At 42.6% G+C, this 15,000-nt stretch overlaps 1 protein-coding gene across 1 annotated transcript in view; it reads right to left on the reverse strand.

Moving 5' to 3' along the window:
- LOC310799432 (low-density lipoprotein receptor-related protein 1-like) overlaps positions 1-11,543 on the reverse strand; it is a gene marked incomplete at its 5' end in the record, with an annotated part of 176,046 nt that extends 164,503 nt beyond the window's left edge. Inside the window, one exon of the mRNA XM_083662014.1 lies at positions 11,447-11,543. Coding sequence (XP_083518140.1) covers positions 11,447-11,543 — 97 coding nt within the window. The remainder of the gene's footprint in view (positions 1-11,446) is intronic.
- Between the last annotated feature and the right edge of the window lie 3,457 nt (positions 11,544-15,000).

Below are 15,000 nucleotides of genomic sequence, written 5' to 3' on the forward strand. Positions count from 1 at the left end.
CTACACGCATCCGTACGCTTGAATGTGGGAAATCCTTCAGAGAAAAATATTAGGGGATCGATACTGTGAAGACCACTACTGTGACGACTAGCGCCTTATTGACAGACTTTTCATGGATGTGATGTCACCTTTATGTCTTGTCAAGTATTGACCCATCAAGTATTGACCCATCAAGTATTGACCCATCAAGTATTGACCCATCAAGTATTGACCCATCAAGTATTGACCCATGAGCATCTCCCACCCACACTGCATCTTAAAAGGCAGAAGAAAACAGCGACTGTGTGGTCCAGACAAGTGGAGCCAAATCCCAAAAGGCCCATGTGAGGAGATTCTTGCCAGAGAAAAATGAATGCTGCCTGTTTGAGGGTTAGGGATTAGTGTTAGAATGAGGGTTATGCTAAGGTTAGGGGCAGAGGTAGGGACTTAGTGGTTAGGATTAGGAGTTAGGGAATAAATCTAAATCAATGGAATGCCCTTGCAAGTATAGCGACACACCAGTGCTGCTAGACTAGTATGACTGAATGTGTGCGCTATATCCTCATTGTAGAAGCAGTTCTTTGATATCTCAAGAGTGCAGCTGTGTCGTGTATCTGGAAATGCTCAAGTCAGAGCTTCCAGCGCAGAAAGCGAGACTGATGGAGCTGTGGCTTATTGAAGACGAGCAAGGCAGCCTGCTTTGGTTTAGATGACCTCTTTAAAAGCCCAGACACACCAAGGCCATGTTCGGCCACGTCTGGGTGTCTGTCGGTGAGCGTCAGTCGCCGGAGTTTTTGCGGTGTGTCACTAGTGTGGCACTAGTCGGCTTTTTCAGACAATCTGACATGTTGAGTCGACGTTGGGAAGGCGGTGAGACAAATCACTCTCTCATTGGCTGGTGGTCAGCGAAGCGAATCAATTCATGAGAAGAGAGGCACAAAATGTTCTCATTCTTCAACTTCATCTCATCTGAGAATTCCAATAGACAAATATTTTCACAACGACGTGACCTTCAGCAAGCCCTTTGAACCTGTCGCTGTATCGGAAGTTCCGATTGTGTTTACACTTCCTGTGACTCATAAACCTATAGTCTGACTCATAATGTGAGTCAAACTAGGTTTGACCAGGTGAGTCAGACTAGTTTGAGCAGGTACAACAGCCGGCGTTTTGAACAGGAAGTCGTGATACAGTGGGTCAAGTGGGCGGGGCTGCATAATGTGAACGCATAACGTGCTAGGTGACTGTCGGCTGTAGTCTTTACAGTGTCTTCAAGTTAGGGATGTCAACGGTTAACCGTTAATCGATTAACCGTCGCTAACGTCGTTGTTCGGTTATTGCTGTCGGTCTATCAGTTAATATTTAAAAAAAAAAAAAAAAAAAAAAAAATTTGACACGTTTTTTGAGTTTCCTTGCAGATTTTGCACAGTGTTTTGCATCATGCAACTATTTTGTTCAAATTTTGTTCAATTGTTGGCAGCAAATCGAAATAGGCTATATTTTGTTTAAGTTTTTATGCTGCAAAAGACAGTAGGCCTAATGTGAAAAAATCAAAAGAAATAACAGATTGTTGTTGTTGTAATGTTTACATAAACAGGAAATAAAGCTCTCAAAAATATATTTCCTTGTCATCCATATAAGAGCCAGAATGATTTTGGAATGATTACCTGATCAAAATGTGGCAATAAACTTATAAATTTCAGCAAAGCCAACAAAAAATAAAGGCATAATTCTAACACAAAAAGCATTAACATTTCAGCATCTAAATAGACACGCCTTGTTTGGGCATGAGCTCATTGAGTACGTAAATAGACCATTTTTTTTTATTTTTTCATTTTTTTTATTAAAAAATTATGAATTAACCGATAGGTTAATCGATTATTAGCGTCGGTTAATCGAAAGTGAAATTAACCGAAAATTGACATCCCTACTTCAAGTACAACTTTTTGGCCCCGCCCCCGACCCAGGTGACGAGAGGAGACGCAACAGTCAGCCTTCGTTGCCGCTAGTTCTTTGCCATTGCCGGTGCAATGACACTTGCACTGCACCTTGCCCCGCTTTGCACCGGCTGGAAGAGATATGGATCTACAATGTTTTGGCAATACTAAGAAGTTACAGGAAACCAAAGCAGGAAACAGCCTTTCTGAGTTTTAATTTGTCACCACATCTCACCTCAATGTTGTGTTGACATCAAGACTGCACACACACACACACACACACACACACACACACACACACACACACACACCATCCCTCGCTGCGGGCCGCACTTTGAGAACCCCTAGCCTAGAATGTGTGAAGAAAAGCTCCTCAGTGGTAACAGCTTCCTCCCTAAAGGAGCATCTTATGCCAATTACAAACAGAGTACATACTTATTATAAGCACACTCACACAGCCTGCGCGATCTCTCTTATGCATGCACACACACTTACTCATCCACATAGACATTTCCCTCTTTAATTATCGAGTGAGAATGATCTCATTATTACACCATGGAGAGAGATGTGCCTGTTGCCTCTTCTTTGGACTGTACGTGCATCATCAACGCATGGAGCACATCAAACTGCTCTTCTTGAGATCAAATTATAGTGAACTGCGGTACTGAAATCCAGGAGATGGCTTCTTTGTTTCTAACACCTACAGGCCAAAACAAGCTTCACCAGTGGCTGGAACCTCACGTGGGTGAGGAGGCCCATTTGAGTAGCAGTGGAACAGCCGTCTGCAGTGGTACGCCAGAGGTCCAGGCCTAAAAATTGTTTTTGTTCGGTTCCGGTTTCCGACCGACCCTGTCAATTTACGTGCGACTAGGGATGTTCATTTTGAAAAATTTCCATAATCGAAAATCGGGAAAATTAACGATCAATTATCGATTATTGATCATATTAATATTTTTTTTTTTTTTTTTTACAAAATGAATGCCTATGGCAGAAAATACTAAAGACAACGTGTTCGCCTCAATTAACTCTTTATTTCAATGTGTCTCCTCTCCAACACTCTGCTGTCCCCGGCGCATGCCGGTGTGAATTCCCCATGTTTAAAACAGTTTTGTTGGCACAAAGGCCCGTGCCCAGCCAGAAAACTAGAGACTATATGAAGCTCCACCTCACGTTAGTCGGCTGTGCAATGGAGTGGGGCGAGGAGGAACGAATTCCACCCAAACCTAGTCCACAAAAAAATAAAATAATAAAAAAAATAATAGTAACAATAATCGATAAAAATTCCACATGATCGATTCAATTCCTTAACGATCAATTATCGATTTTCGATAATTGATGAACATCCCTACGTGCGACCCAAATTTATTTTATGAGCTTGTTGATTTGACGGTGGCGCTAAGGGGCGGGGTTTGCCACTGCGCGAAGGTGCTTTTCGCTACGGATACTTTAAAACGAAAATGGCAGGGAGCATGACGGACATGTGCTTTGTGTCGCTTCTCTGCCCATGCAGCACTAGCGTGCCAACCAAAATTGTGAGATTGGGGTTAAAATCATTTGAAAACGTGCTTCAGGAAGTTAAACAGTGCCCTTGTATATTCGTATCAGCAGCCAAATGGACGGATATCGCCAGCGATGTGGTGTCGACCCCCACTCAGCAGCTTGGTTCGCTCGTCAGTGGCGTCATGGCTTTATTTCAATTCAGGTATTTAGCACTGAAGTGCACGGCAGAGCTAGAACCTGTGCCCTCGACGGCTCAAAGTACCGCGACTCCGTCCGCCTTCGAGATACTGTTTCGTGCACAGCAATGCCTACCCCACACTACAGGATTTTCAAATCCTTGAAGATTATAAAAATCTTGAGAGCCCACACACTACAGGACAGAGAGAGCCGATTTTTTAACATTTCAATCTTGGGACACACACACAATCGCGTCTGTTCAAACGCAACCCCACACACTAGAAGATTATGCCGAAGATTCACATTGGAAGCAGGGCTCGACGTTAACTTTTAAAATGCCTATTCAGTGTGCGCACCGGGTGTAGTAGTAGTAATAATGATAATAATAATAATAATAATAATAATAATAATAATAATAATACATTTGTGTCATTTCGTTTTCTAAACAAATCTTATTTTATGTTTTTATAATGCATTTGCACTGAAAGGATTTGTTTAACTAATATTTGCGCGGACAGCCGCGTCCATTCGGGGTGTAGGCCTACTGTGCACGGCCAGGCGAAAACCGTCTGTAGGTGCCTTGTGGAGGGGCGCGTCTGCTGATTAATTTTGACTCACTTTTCCGTGCGGACACTCGCCAATGCGGGAAGCATAATGAGACCTAAGCGCTTGTTGTAGGCTACATGCTTTGCAGTATAGCATTAGTTTTCCGTCCCGTTCAAAGACGCACGGGTATTTCACCTCGATGACAATTTCCTCGTTCTTTGTTTCTGTGCGGGGCTGCGGGTGGACGCGGACCAGATTATTTTGCGAAAAACTAATGGAAACGCAGCTACTACTGGCTCTCTGCTCAAGATGCAATCGCCTGTCGGGTTGTAAATATCTAACATGTTAGATATGGCCGATTCACAATCGGGAAGAGGCAGTCTTCCCGATTGTGAATCTTTGAACCCCACACACTACAGGATCATTTGGGAAGATTATCTGCCCGACGCGCTTCAAATCGGGAGCACCCCCGAGAAAATCGGGAGGGGGGAATCTTGGCCATAATCTTGCAAATTATCCTGTAGTGTGGGGTAGGCATTACTTATTTGTGGTAGAGTACATGTAGGCTATGTTATGAAAAAAGTATCCATCGCTGCTGTAATTTTAAGGAAAATAAAAATATATATATATTTCCTATCTATCCCTTGCTGCCACTGGAAAAATAAAAAATAAAAAATAAAAATAAATTCCCTACCGACCCATCACCTCAACTGACAACCAACAGGAACCAAACTTTTTTTTTTTTTTTTAGGCCCCATTTAGGTGAGCTATGGAGCTAGCCGCCCCTTTCTACAACTTTGGCAGCCAATACAGACTGATCCACCTCCACCAAGCCTGGGCTGAACCAGCCGTTGCTCCAGCAGCCAATACAGCCTGATCCACCTCTGCATTCAGTTTCCTCAGCAACAAGTGAAAGACTGCTACCAGAGCCCGCTTTCACCAAACATCTGTTTTTGTATCCTTAACTTGACATGCTGTAAGTATTGAGAATGTGCCGAGGTCGTGACATTTTTGCGCCCATATCCTCTCCTCCTGGGACCATGTGCCATCTTCTTTCCCTAGAGCTTAATCTGGACGGTTTATCTCAATGACACAGTCATAACAACACAAAGTGCGTCACAGCAAGGCTTCTTCTGACAGGCTTGCCCACATGCACCCGGGCAAGGCATCTGGTGTCTACTTTACATTAAAAGGCCTCTGGTGTCTACTTTACATTAAAAGGCCTCTGGTGTCTACTTTACATTAAAAGGCCTCTGGTGTCTACTTTACATTAAAATGCCTCTGGTGTCTACTTTACATGAAAAGGCCTCTGGTGTCTACTTTACATTAAAAGGCCTCTGGTGTCTACTTTACATTAAAAGGCCTCTGGTGTCTACTTTACATGAAAAGGCCTCTGGTGTCTACTTTACATTAAAAGGCCTCTGGTGTCTACTTTACATTAAAAGGCCTCTGGTGTCTACTTTACATTAAAAGGCCTCTGGTGTCTACTTTACATTAAAAGGCCTCTGGTGTCTACTTTACATGAAAAGGCCTCTGGTGTCTACTTTACATTAAAAGGCCTCTGGTGTCTACTTTACATTAAAAGGCCTCTGGTGTCTACTTTACATTAAAAGGCCTCTGGTGTCTACTTTACATTAAAAGGCCTCTGGTGTCTACTTTACATTAAAAGGCCTCTGGTGTCTACTTTACATGAAAAGGCCTCTGGTGTCTACTTTACATGAAAAGGCCTCTGGTGTCTACTTTACATGAAAAGGCCTCTGGTGTCTACTTTACATGAAAAGGCCTCTGGTGTCTACTTTACATTAAAAGGCCTCTGGTGTCTACTTTACATGAAAAGGCCTCTGGTGTCTACTTTACATTAAAAGGCCTCTGGTGTCTACTTTACATTAAAAGGCCTCTGGTGTCTACTTTACATTAAAAGGCCTCTGGTGTCTACTTTACATTAAAAGGCCTCTGGTGTCTACTTTACATTAAAAGGCCTCTGGTGTCTACTTTACATTAAAAGGCCTCTGGTGTCTACTTTACATTAAAAGGCCTCTGGTGTCTACTTTACATTAAAATGCCTCTGGTGTCTACTTTACATTAAAAGGCCTCTGGTGTCTACTTTACATTAAAAGGCCTCTGGTGTCTACTTTACATTAAAAGGCCTCTGGTGTCTACTTTACATTAAAAGGCCTCTGGTGTCTACTTTACATTAAAATGCCTCTGGTGTCTACTTTACATTAAAAGGCCTCTGGTGTCTACTTTACATTAAAAGGCCTCTGGTGTCTACTTTACATTTCTGATGTCAGAGAGGAAGAGAAGAGTGGATACTTACAGGAGCCTATAAACTTCACATCACATCAGATCATCAGACCTTCATCATCATTACATTATTTGACCAGTAAAAGCCATCAGTACAATCATTTGTCTGAATCGTGCATGTTCTTTCAGTTGATTTTTTTCTCAAACTATACTTTTCTAATACCACATCTTTGGATTAAGTAATGCAGTATGGCTGGGTGGAAAACAGCCTGGGTTAAAGCAAGGTCCTATTTGGTGTAAAACAATATTTCCTCGCCTCTTTGATTATAAAGGCCTTGGGCGTGCTGCTATATAAACATCATGGAAGTCTCAAAGCACATGGTCCCCAGATAAATCCACAGCAGCCATGTAAGGAAACAAATGCCTCCAAACCAGCTGTTTTAACTTCCGTGATTTTGTGACATCACAAAGTAACACTAATTTAATTTGCCCGCTTACAGCCAACTGAATGCTAGAGAGCAATACCTTCTTAACTGTATAATGTCCAGAAAACAATCAACTGCACCAAAGTTGGATCTATCATAACAGATCTTCTTATCAGAGGCCGCCCCTTCAAAACCGCACATAGTAATGCCGACCGTGTTCCAGTTGCACTGGGAACTTGAAATTTCCCAGTTGACTGATCTCACATCCAAGACCAAGTTCCAGTAAAACAGTCAGAAAACCAGCCAGGGTTAGCTCTAGCCAGGCTAGTCATTGTTAGCAATAACAGTTGATATTAAACAACGCATTTTGCAGTATTTTGTAGTATGTCCACAGCTAGAAATTAGACAGTATGTGTGTACTGATTTAATACAAATAATAAGACAGAAGTGCTAATAAACAGCGTATTACTACAACTTTCACTACTGTTGCTGTGGGATCTGCCATGTTCGATTTTGAGGTCAGGGTTGGTGAGGTTCTCCCGGGTTTTGAAGTAGGAAATGCCAGTTCAGGTGACGTCTCAGGGGTGTTCCCGATCTTTGAACTGGGAAATTCCTAGTTACCAGTGCAGCTGGAACACAAAATGAATAAGGGGAGTGACAGAGTGGATATAGACATCCTACAGAAACTGGTTTTGATTTATTGATTTATTTTTCCTAAAATAATTCATAACTTTGTTTTAAAGACCCATGAGACATGTTTTAAAATGCTAAAATTAGCATAAAATGGGACCTATAAAGGCAGCTTCTCTTTTAGACAAAGCAACAAATAAGCTCCTTGAGATAACTCTTGTGATTTGGTGCTAATATAAATATAAAATGTATTGATTGATTGATTGATTGATTGATTGATTGATTGATTGAACAAATCATTCACTAATGCAGTCTTCTTAACGATGTGATTGTACACAACGATATTCTATTGTTGAGATGAATTAATCTTCTACATTCATATTGTTGCGATCTAAGGTCAAGGCAACTAGGACAGACAGTTGACTTTTCCTCTCACCCTCCCTCCAACAGTGAAGTGATGATAACCTTTTGGCCGCATGGATGTCAACAAGCTAGTGATGGCAATCTCACCCCAATAAGAGCCAAATGCCTGGGCAGTTCTACGGCCTGTACCAAATGTTGTGAGAAAGAGCTCAAAGAGGCACTATGCAGTCTGCACGTTGTACATTGTTGCATGTGAATTCTGTGAATAAATACATAATTCTTGCTTTTTGCCTTCTAAGGAGTATTTTTTTCCTTTTCAGTTACACAGATATTGTGATGCATCGTACACGAATTGTATCGATTATTGCAGAATCGCTGTATCGTGATAGCATTGTTATCGAGGGCCGAGTATTGTGATAGTATCGTATCGTGAGTTACTCTGCGGTTCCCAACCCTAGGTAGGCGCAATCGGAGGAAATAAAAGGGAAGAAGAAATGAGAGAAAGAGGTATTTTAGACCGCCGCCTACTTCGCATAACAATGAGATGGATGCCTGTAGAAAATAATGAGAAGTGTCGTGAGCTGACACGGCCTCGCACAAACCTCTCCATTTCAGTTGAGTGTGGCAGGTGTTGTTTACCTCTAGGCCTTGGGGAAAAGTACTTTCCATTTGTGAGGGGTAGTGATGTCTTTTTGCACTGACAGTACGTTCACAGGGTGAAATGATGTGAATTCTTTCATGGGGGCCATTTCCACCAGTAGGCTCCCAATTAGCAGCACTCTCGGAACAATTTGAGTCTGTTAGTGGAGGTCTCCTCAGGGAAACAAAGAGCAATTTAGGCCTAATTAAACTCAGGGTCTGTCCGGTGGCCCAAGGCCTTTGCCCTGGCTACACAGTAACAAGATGGGAAAAGAAACTCTGGAGATGTAGAAAAATGAACAAAAATGTTATATGCAAGTCTGATTAAATTTCGGACCGAAAACAAGTGAGTTTATCGACTAAGTTTCTAGAAAATATCTGTGATTAATTTGTTCGGTTGCCCTCAAAAACTGGTGACGTACTAGTTAAGTTTAGCCAAAATTAATGAATGAATGCATTTGGCTGCTCGGCAGGCTAGAGATATACACATAGCAGCACTAATACTCTACATTATGTCTTCAAATTTTACTGTCATATTCTTTTATTCTGATGAAACAGTTCCGGAAGGGGGGGGGGGGATCTCTTTCGAAGTGCAAGAAGCTTCATCGTAAACAAAAAACAAAAAACAAACAAAACAAAACAAAGATTGTCACAATTACAGACACTTGGTATTTGGTTGTGTCAGTTTGCTGTTTGCTTAATGTCACATTCAGTAAACTAATTCAAGTATGAGCAATATAAATAGGCTAGTGTAAATGCAGCCTCTGCATCTCTGTGGGCTTTGCGGTAAAGACACAGTTTGGCAATTCTTTCCTCTGGTCTGCTCTGCACAACAAGGCTGACTCATTAAATCGAGGTACTGAAGATCAGAGGGAGTAAATGTCACTAAAGCAATAACTGTGCTACCACCACTGCACTTCACAGTGATCATTTATGTAGATTGTGTTGATGCCCCTGGCACATGTCGTCCCCAGTCCCCACTGTTCAAAAAGTAAGACAATGACAATGACAGAATGTGACAGCAAGCAGGACGAGATCCATTCAAATGCAAAGAGAGCATCATGGTTTCAACGCATGTGACAAAACATGGCTCATGATCTACAGCAGTCATACTATAAGTGCTCTACTGCAGTGGTTTCTCAAAGTGGGGTCTGGGGACACCCAGGGGTTGTTCCAGGGGGTCCCCAGCAAAAATGAAAAAAAAAATTTTTTTCACTATAATTCCATCCATAAGTAACACAATGATGACAGACTATTTTGGTCATAGGTTTCATACACTTTCTGTAATAAAACATTTAAAAGTAAAAATCTGATCAGATGGGGGCCCCTGGCTCAGACAAAATCGTATGAAATGGGCGGTCCGTGGTCTAATTTGTGTCAGATTAGGGGGATTTGGGGTCCTTGGTGTGAAAAAGTTTGGGAACCACTGCTCTACTGAATATAATTGCTCTGCAACAAATGGTAGTGATAGGCTAGTGGCATCCAGAGTAGCCTATTCTAATATATTCTAATATATTAGCCTATTCTACTGTATATGTGTGTGTGTGTGTGTGTGTGTGTGTGTGTGTGTGTGTGTGTGTGTGTGTGTGTGTGTGTGTGTGTGTGTGTATATATATATATATATACATATATATATATATATATATATATATATATATATATATATATATATATATATATATATATATATATATATAACTGTATACACACGTTATGGATAGTACATAAACAACATTGTTAGTTGTGAGAATAAATTCCCCTTCTAATTTTACCTGCAGACTGAAGAAAACGGCCTGTGCACTAACGCCTCTTTGTCTGATAACGCCCTTTTCCTTTCTTACCAAACGCACAGAGGTGCGCATGGGTAGACTGTGAAGGCTTATAATAGTTTCCAGAAGTTGTGAGTGTGTAGGACGAGTGTTCACGTCGTAGGGGGAGCTGTTCTGAACTGCCCGAGTGCCTGCTATCTGCCTGCATCGCTCACAATGACTGTTGGCACTGGAGTGTCCATACAGTAGCCTACAGCTGATATTATACAGTTATGAATACCATGTGTTGAACCTGCCTGTTGATGGCTCTCAAACTCAGTGTGACTGATTGTCTGAAAAATACCTTGGCAAATTTGATAATAGATTATAAAAGGATGGATCTACCATAAACATTGCGTTCCAATATGATACACCACAGTAACTCCAGCAAAACAAAGCAGCTATAAAAGGTCACTCACTGCAAACCCAATTACCACATACACACTTTTTAAGTTGCTGTTACGGTGTTATATGAATATAGTGATTTTCGTCAGGAAGAGCATGACTGCTGTGCTGTGTCATCATCATCACTCACAAAACAATTTCACTGAATTGTCTCTCATAGACCGTGGCCCGTTAGAAATACCACAACTCTTCAGAATAATAACACCAATCAGCAGAGATTTGTTTTCTGCGATGGCCTATCAGCAGGGCTTTGAGAGGTGACTATCGCAATTGAAAATACTGTGGCTGAGTCAAATTGCGCGCTGTGCTTTCCACCTCTAAAAATCGTTGTAACGACCTCAAAACAAGTGGTTTCATATTGGTAACGTTATTGGGGCCTATAAATGCAATATGCTACCATTTCACCAATCACCACTGACTGAATGCGAGCGTTTCCCTCAGTGCGCACACAGCCGTTGGAGCCAACGGAGGGCCGGGGGAAATGTGCGATGAGTGCTTTGACATTGCAACGTTCACATGTGGCACACGGCAGACAGAAACAAAAGCTAGGCTTGCTGAATTGTCTCGCCTAGTTTTTCCATCCCCTCCACGTTGCCTTTGGCTGCCTGGCTCAATCGAGCAGTCATTCCCTTGGGGTATCGTCTACTTGACTCATTAAGAGTCTACTGCATGCAGTCAGATAGACAAGGAGAGAAAACAATAAAAGCAAGATACACATGATGATTTCTTCCACACAGTTCCTCGAAGCATTTCATGCAAGACTTTGACAGAGGTGAAAATCAGCACTGCTGCTTACCATCAATAGCCCTGGCTGGAACGATTACCTCCAAACTGTGCAAAAATCCCAAGAAAAGCAATCCCGTCGCCAACATGTTGGCCGTGGTGCGCAGCATCGTCGCCTATCTTGAGAGGTAACGACACGGAATATTACTCATCAATCGCCTCTCGTCTTGTCTTGGTGCTGTCAAAGCTGGAGGTTGCAGACAGGCTACGACGTGTACCGTGCCCAGGCACAGGCACAGGCACGGGCAGGCGGGGATGCTCCTCACTGGAAATGCGCTTTCCGCGGTGCGCACTGGAGCGGACAGGCTCTAGCTACCGCTCTCTGCCCACTCGGAGAATAATTTGTGTCAAGGCTAAAGCCGACGAGGCTCCCGACCGGGGTTTGCTCAGGGGCTCCTCGGCAGCGGCTGCATGGACAGCCCTGCCACAAAGGCTAGCAGCAGGCTGAACTGAGCATCAAGCTAGCCTCGCTCCCTTGCTTGGCAGTCAGAGGAGAGGAGAAGCGCTCCGAAGCATGCAGTGTCCGTTTTTTTTGTCCCCCTTCCCTGGTGAAGCCTCGGAAGGAATGAGAAAAGTGTCTGAGATGGTTGTCCTCTGCAGGCTGCAGCTCCTCTGCTGCTGCTGCTGGCCACAGACTGAGCCGGGGAGCAGACTGAACCCCAGTCAGTCAGTCAGACTGTGTGACGTCGCCTCAGCAGTGTGGCACGGCTGGCCCTCCCTCCCCACACCCATCTACTCCTACTCCTGTCAAACACCGGCCACCAGCCAGAGAGAGAGAGAGTGATGGGCAAAATAACTTCTTCAACAATTAACTGTAGGCTCGTTTTTTCTCTGGGTTTAATTATTTGGTGCATTTTTGCCCTTTTAGGAGTTGCTAAAATCTGTTTGCTAAAATAAATTATTATTATTATTATTGGTGGTGGTGGTAGTATTAGTAGTAGTAGTAGTAGTAGGAGGCTAGTAGTACAACTATACTACAGTAGTAGTAGTCTAGCAATGTGAGCCTACCCGGTGTTTCCGTTAAAATAGGCACAAAGCAGTACAACTGCTTGGCCGGAAATGATGGTGGTTTCCAGGACTTTCCAGGTGGTTCCAGGACTTTACGACATGTCCATGACCTTCCCAGGATGATAACTTAATCATAAGCCACTGCCATGCACATTTTCAGCCCAATCCTTAGTGGGGTGTGAGCGTGAGGTGGGTCCAGGACTTTCCAGGATTTTCCAGGTGGTTCCAGGACTTTACGACCTGCCCATGACCTTCCCCGGATTATAACCCACTGCCATGCTAATTTTCAGCGCCCCCACTTTCTCTCTCTCTCTCTCTCACACACACACACACACACACACACACACACACACACACACACACACACACACACACACACACACACACACACACACACACACACACACACACACACACACACACACACACACACACACACACACACACACACACACACACACAGCTTTATTATACAAGCTATAACCTGCAGTTGGTGATCCTCATTAGCCTAAACAAAAGTCAGTTAGCCTATAGCCTCATTTTCATACACCTATAGCACAATGACGTGGGTGGGGCTATACTGAATTTATGACATAAAGATTTCTGTCAACCTAAAATTGTGGATAAAGTCTATGAAAAGGCGGGTAAAATGTGAGTTTATCCTCCACTGCATCCCAGCAACATGTTTTGTGCCATTACAGTTGCAGAAATATTTTTAACATTTGACATCATAGCCATAACTGAGGAGTTGGGTGTAGCCTGCTGTGGCTTGAAGTGGGCATATTATTTTCTTAAAGCTCATAACCTGATGCAATTATAGCATGACCAAATTGCTAAGCACCATGTGGTTGGAAAAGTCTAATCAGCACTAATGGCCGTGTTTTTCTCTCGATGTATTTGAGATGGCTTTCAAGGAATCACAGGTTCAATCACGTCAACATTGTGTTGCCTCCAGCATGCCTGCTGCTTTGATGTTTGACTTGGTTTTCTAGAAATGATAAGTCTAGTAGCAAAAAAGAATTAAGTCGGCTATATAGGCTATGTTTGATGCTGGGTACCCCTGGGAGGCATTGCAACGCAAGCAGTTCAGTTCACTTCAAAGGAGCTGACACTTGTTTCATGATATTTCATTACAGAAATGTCGTCAGTTAGCCTATGCCATTTCTTCAGAAAAGAGATTATATGAGACATCAGCAAGTCAAGTAAACAAGCCAGAATTATACGGCCATCCTGAGAATTCAACATCAGCATTTTAGTAGGCGAAATTATTTGCCAGGCAAACATCAATAGGGCTACTTAAAATGAAACCATGTTAGGCATAGACACTGTGTAAGAAATGTAAACTATTTTTCATTCAGAATGTGTGCTGATTAAAAGCACCTATCATCACAGAGACGAAATTTCACCGTTCACCTTTAGCAGCTCGCAGTGGCTAGGCTAGTGATAGCATAGCAAAAGCAGCAGATGATGTCAGATAGTTGACCCCTCTGGTGTATTTCCTGGAAAGTACTACAGATATAGCATGCCGAGAAACAAAGAGCTTTAAAATCAGCAACACAAATACCACCAGAACATGAAAACAACTGACTTCAAACCAGAATAAATTAGCTCTACTCTACAAGAATTCCAGCTTTCTGTAACTGGACCGTTTGACTTGAACGGCCAGGCATTGTGCTTACTGTCTGGATCTCAGAAGAAACTGAGTTCCAACAATCCTTGAACACAGCTTAGGCACAACACAAGTAGGTGCAGTGCGGCCCTGAGATCAATTGGTTTGACACGAATATTTAAAAGAATATCAGTCTGAGGAGTAGACTCAATTATGCCTAAACAGAAAAGACCTACAGTAGCCTGCACTTTCCAAGCAGAATTCCTGCCTGAGTAATAAGTGGTTTATTTGGGAAAAGACTGTGTGCAGCATATTTTTTTGACATTTCATTCGACACCATCCTGATGTGATGTGCAGAAACTCCTGGTAGCAGAGAGAAGTGCAAAATATTGCATTATTTGCACTATCAATAGCCTAAGCAGTAGTTTTACAGACAGTTCTGTAGAGTTTAGTGGAACAATCCAGAGATGAGGGGTTTGTAGTATGTGAGTTTCAAGAGGGCTGGATGGATGCTTGCTTTAATGGATTAGTCCATTAGAATGGCTTTTGGGACAGATAGCTGCCTGAGAGGAAAGGCTTGGTGCTGTATCTTCTTCTCTACCCTGCTGGCATGCACTTCCTTTCACCACAGTGTGGACCAGTGGTTCTGAAACTTTTTCTTTGGCTTCAGTACCCCCTTTCCTGGGTTTCTGAATCCAAGTACCGGTAAGCCCTTTACCTGACTGCAACTTTTTGCTTAGAATACTGCAAGAGAAAACCATAGATGCATTGACTGAATGATAACCCACCTTTTGAAGAATATAACATTACAAAATAAGAAATGGAGTGAAAGAGTTGCAATTAGTGCCTCCTATAAGCAGATTTATTTTAACGTTTCATTTATTTTCATGATGTATTCTTACCTTTTTACATCTTCCCCCTTTCTCTCAAGTACCCCATGCAGTACCCCC

The sequence above is a fragment of the Poromitra crassiceps genome, assembly GCF_964638095.1.
Source record: "Poromitra crassiceps genome assembly, chromosome: 27".
In the NCBI taxonomy this organism is placed as follows: Eukaryota; Metazoa; Chordata; class Actinopteri; order Beryciformes; family Melamphaidae; genus Poromitra; species Poromitra crassiceps.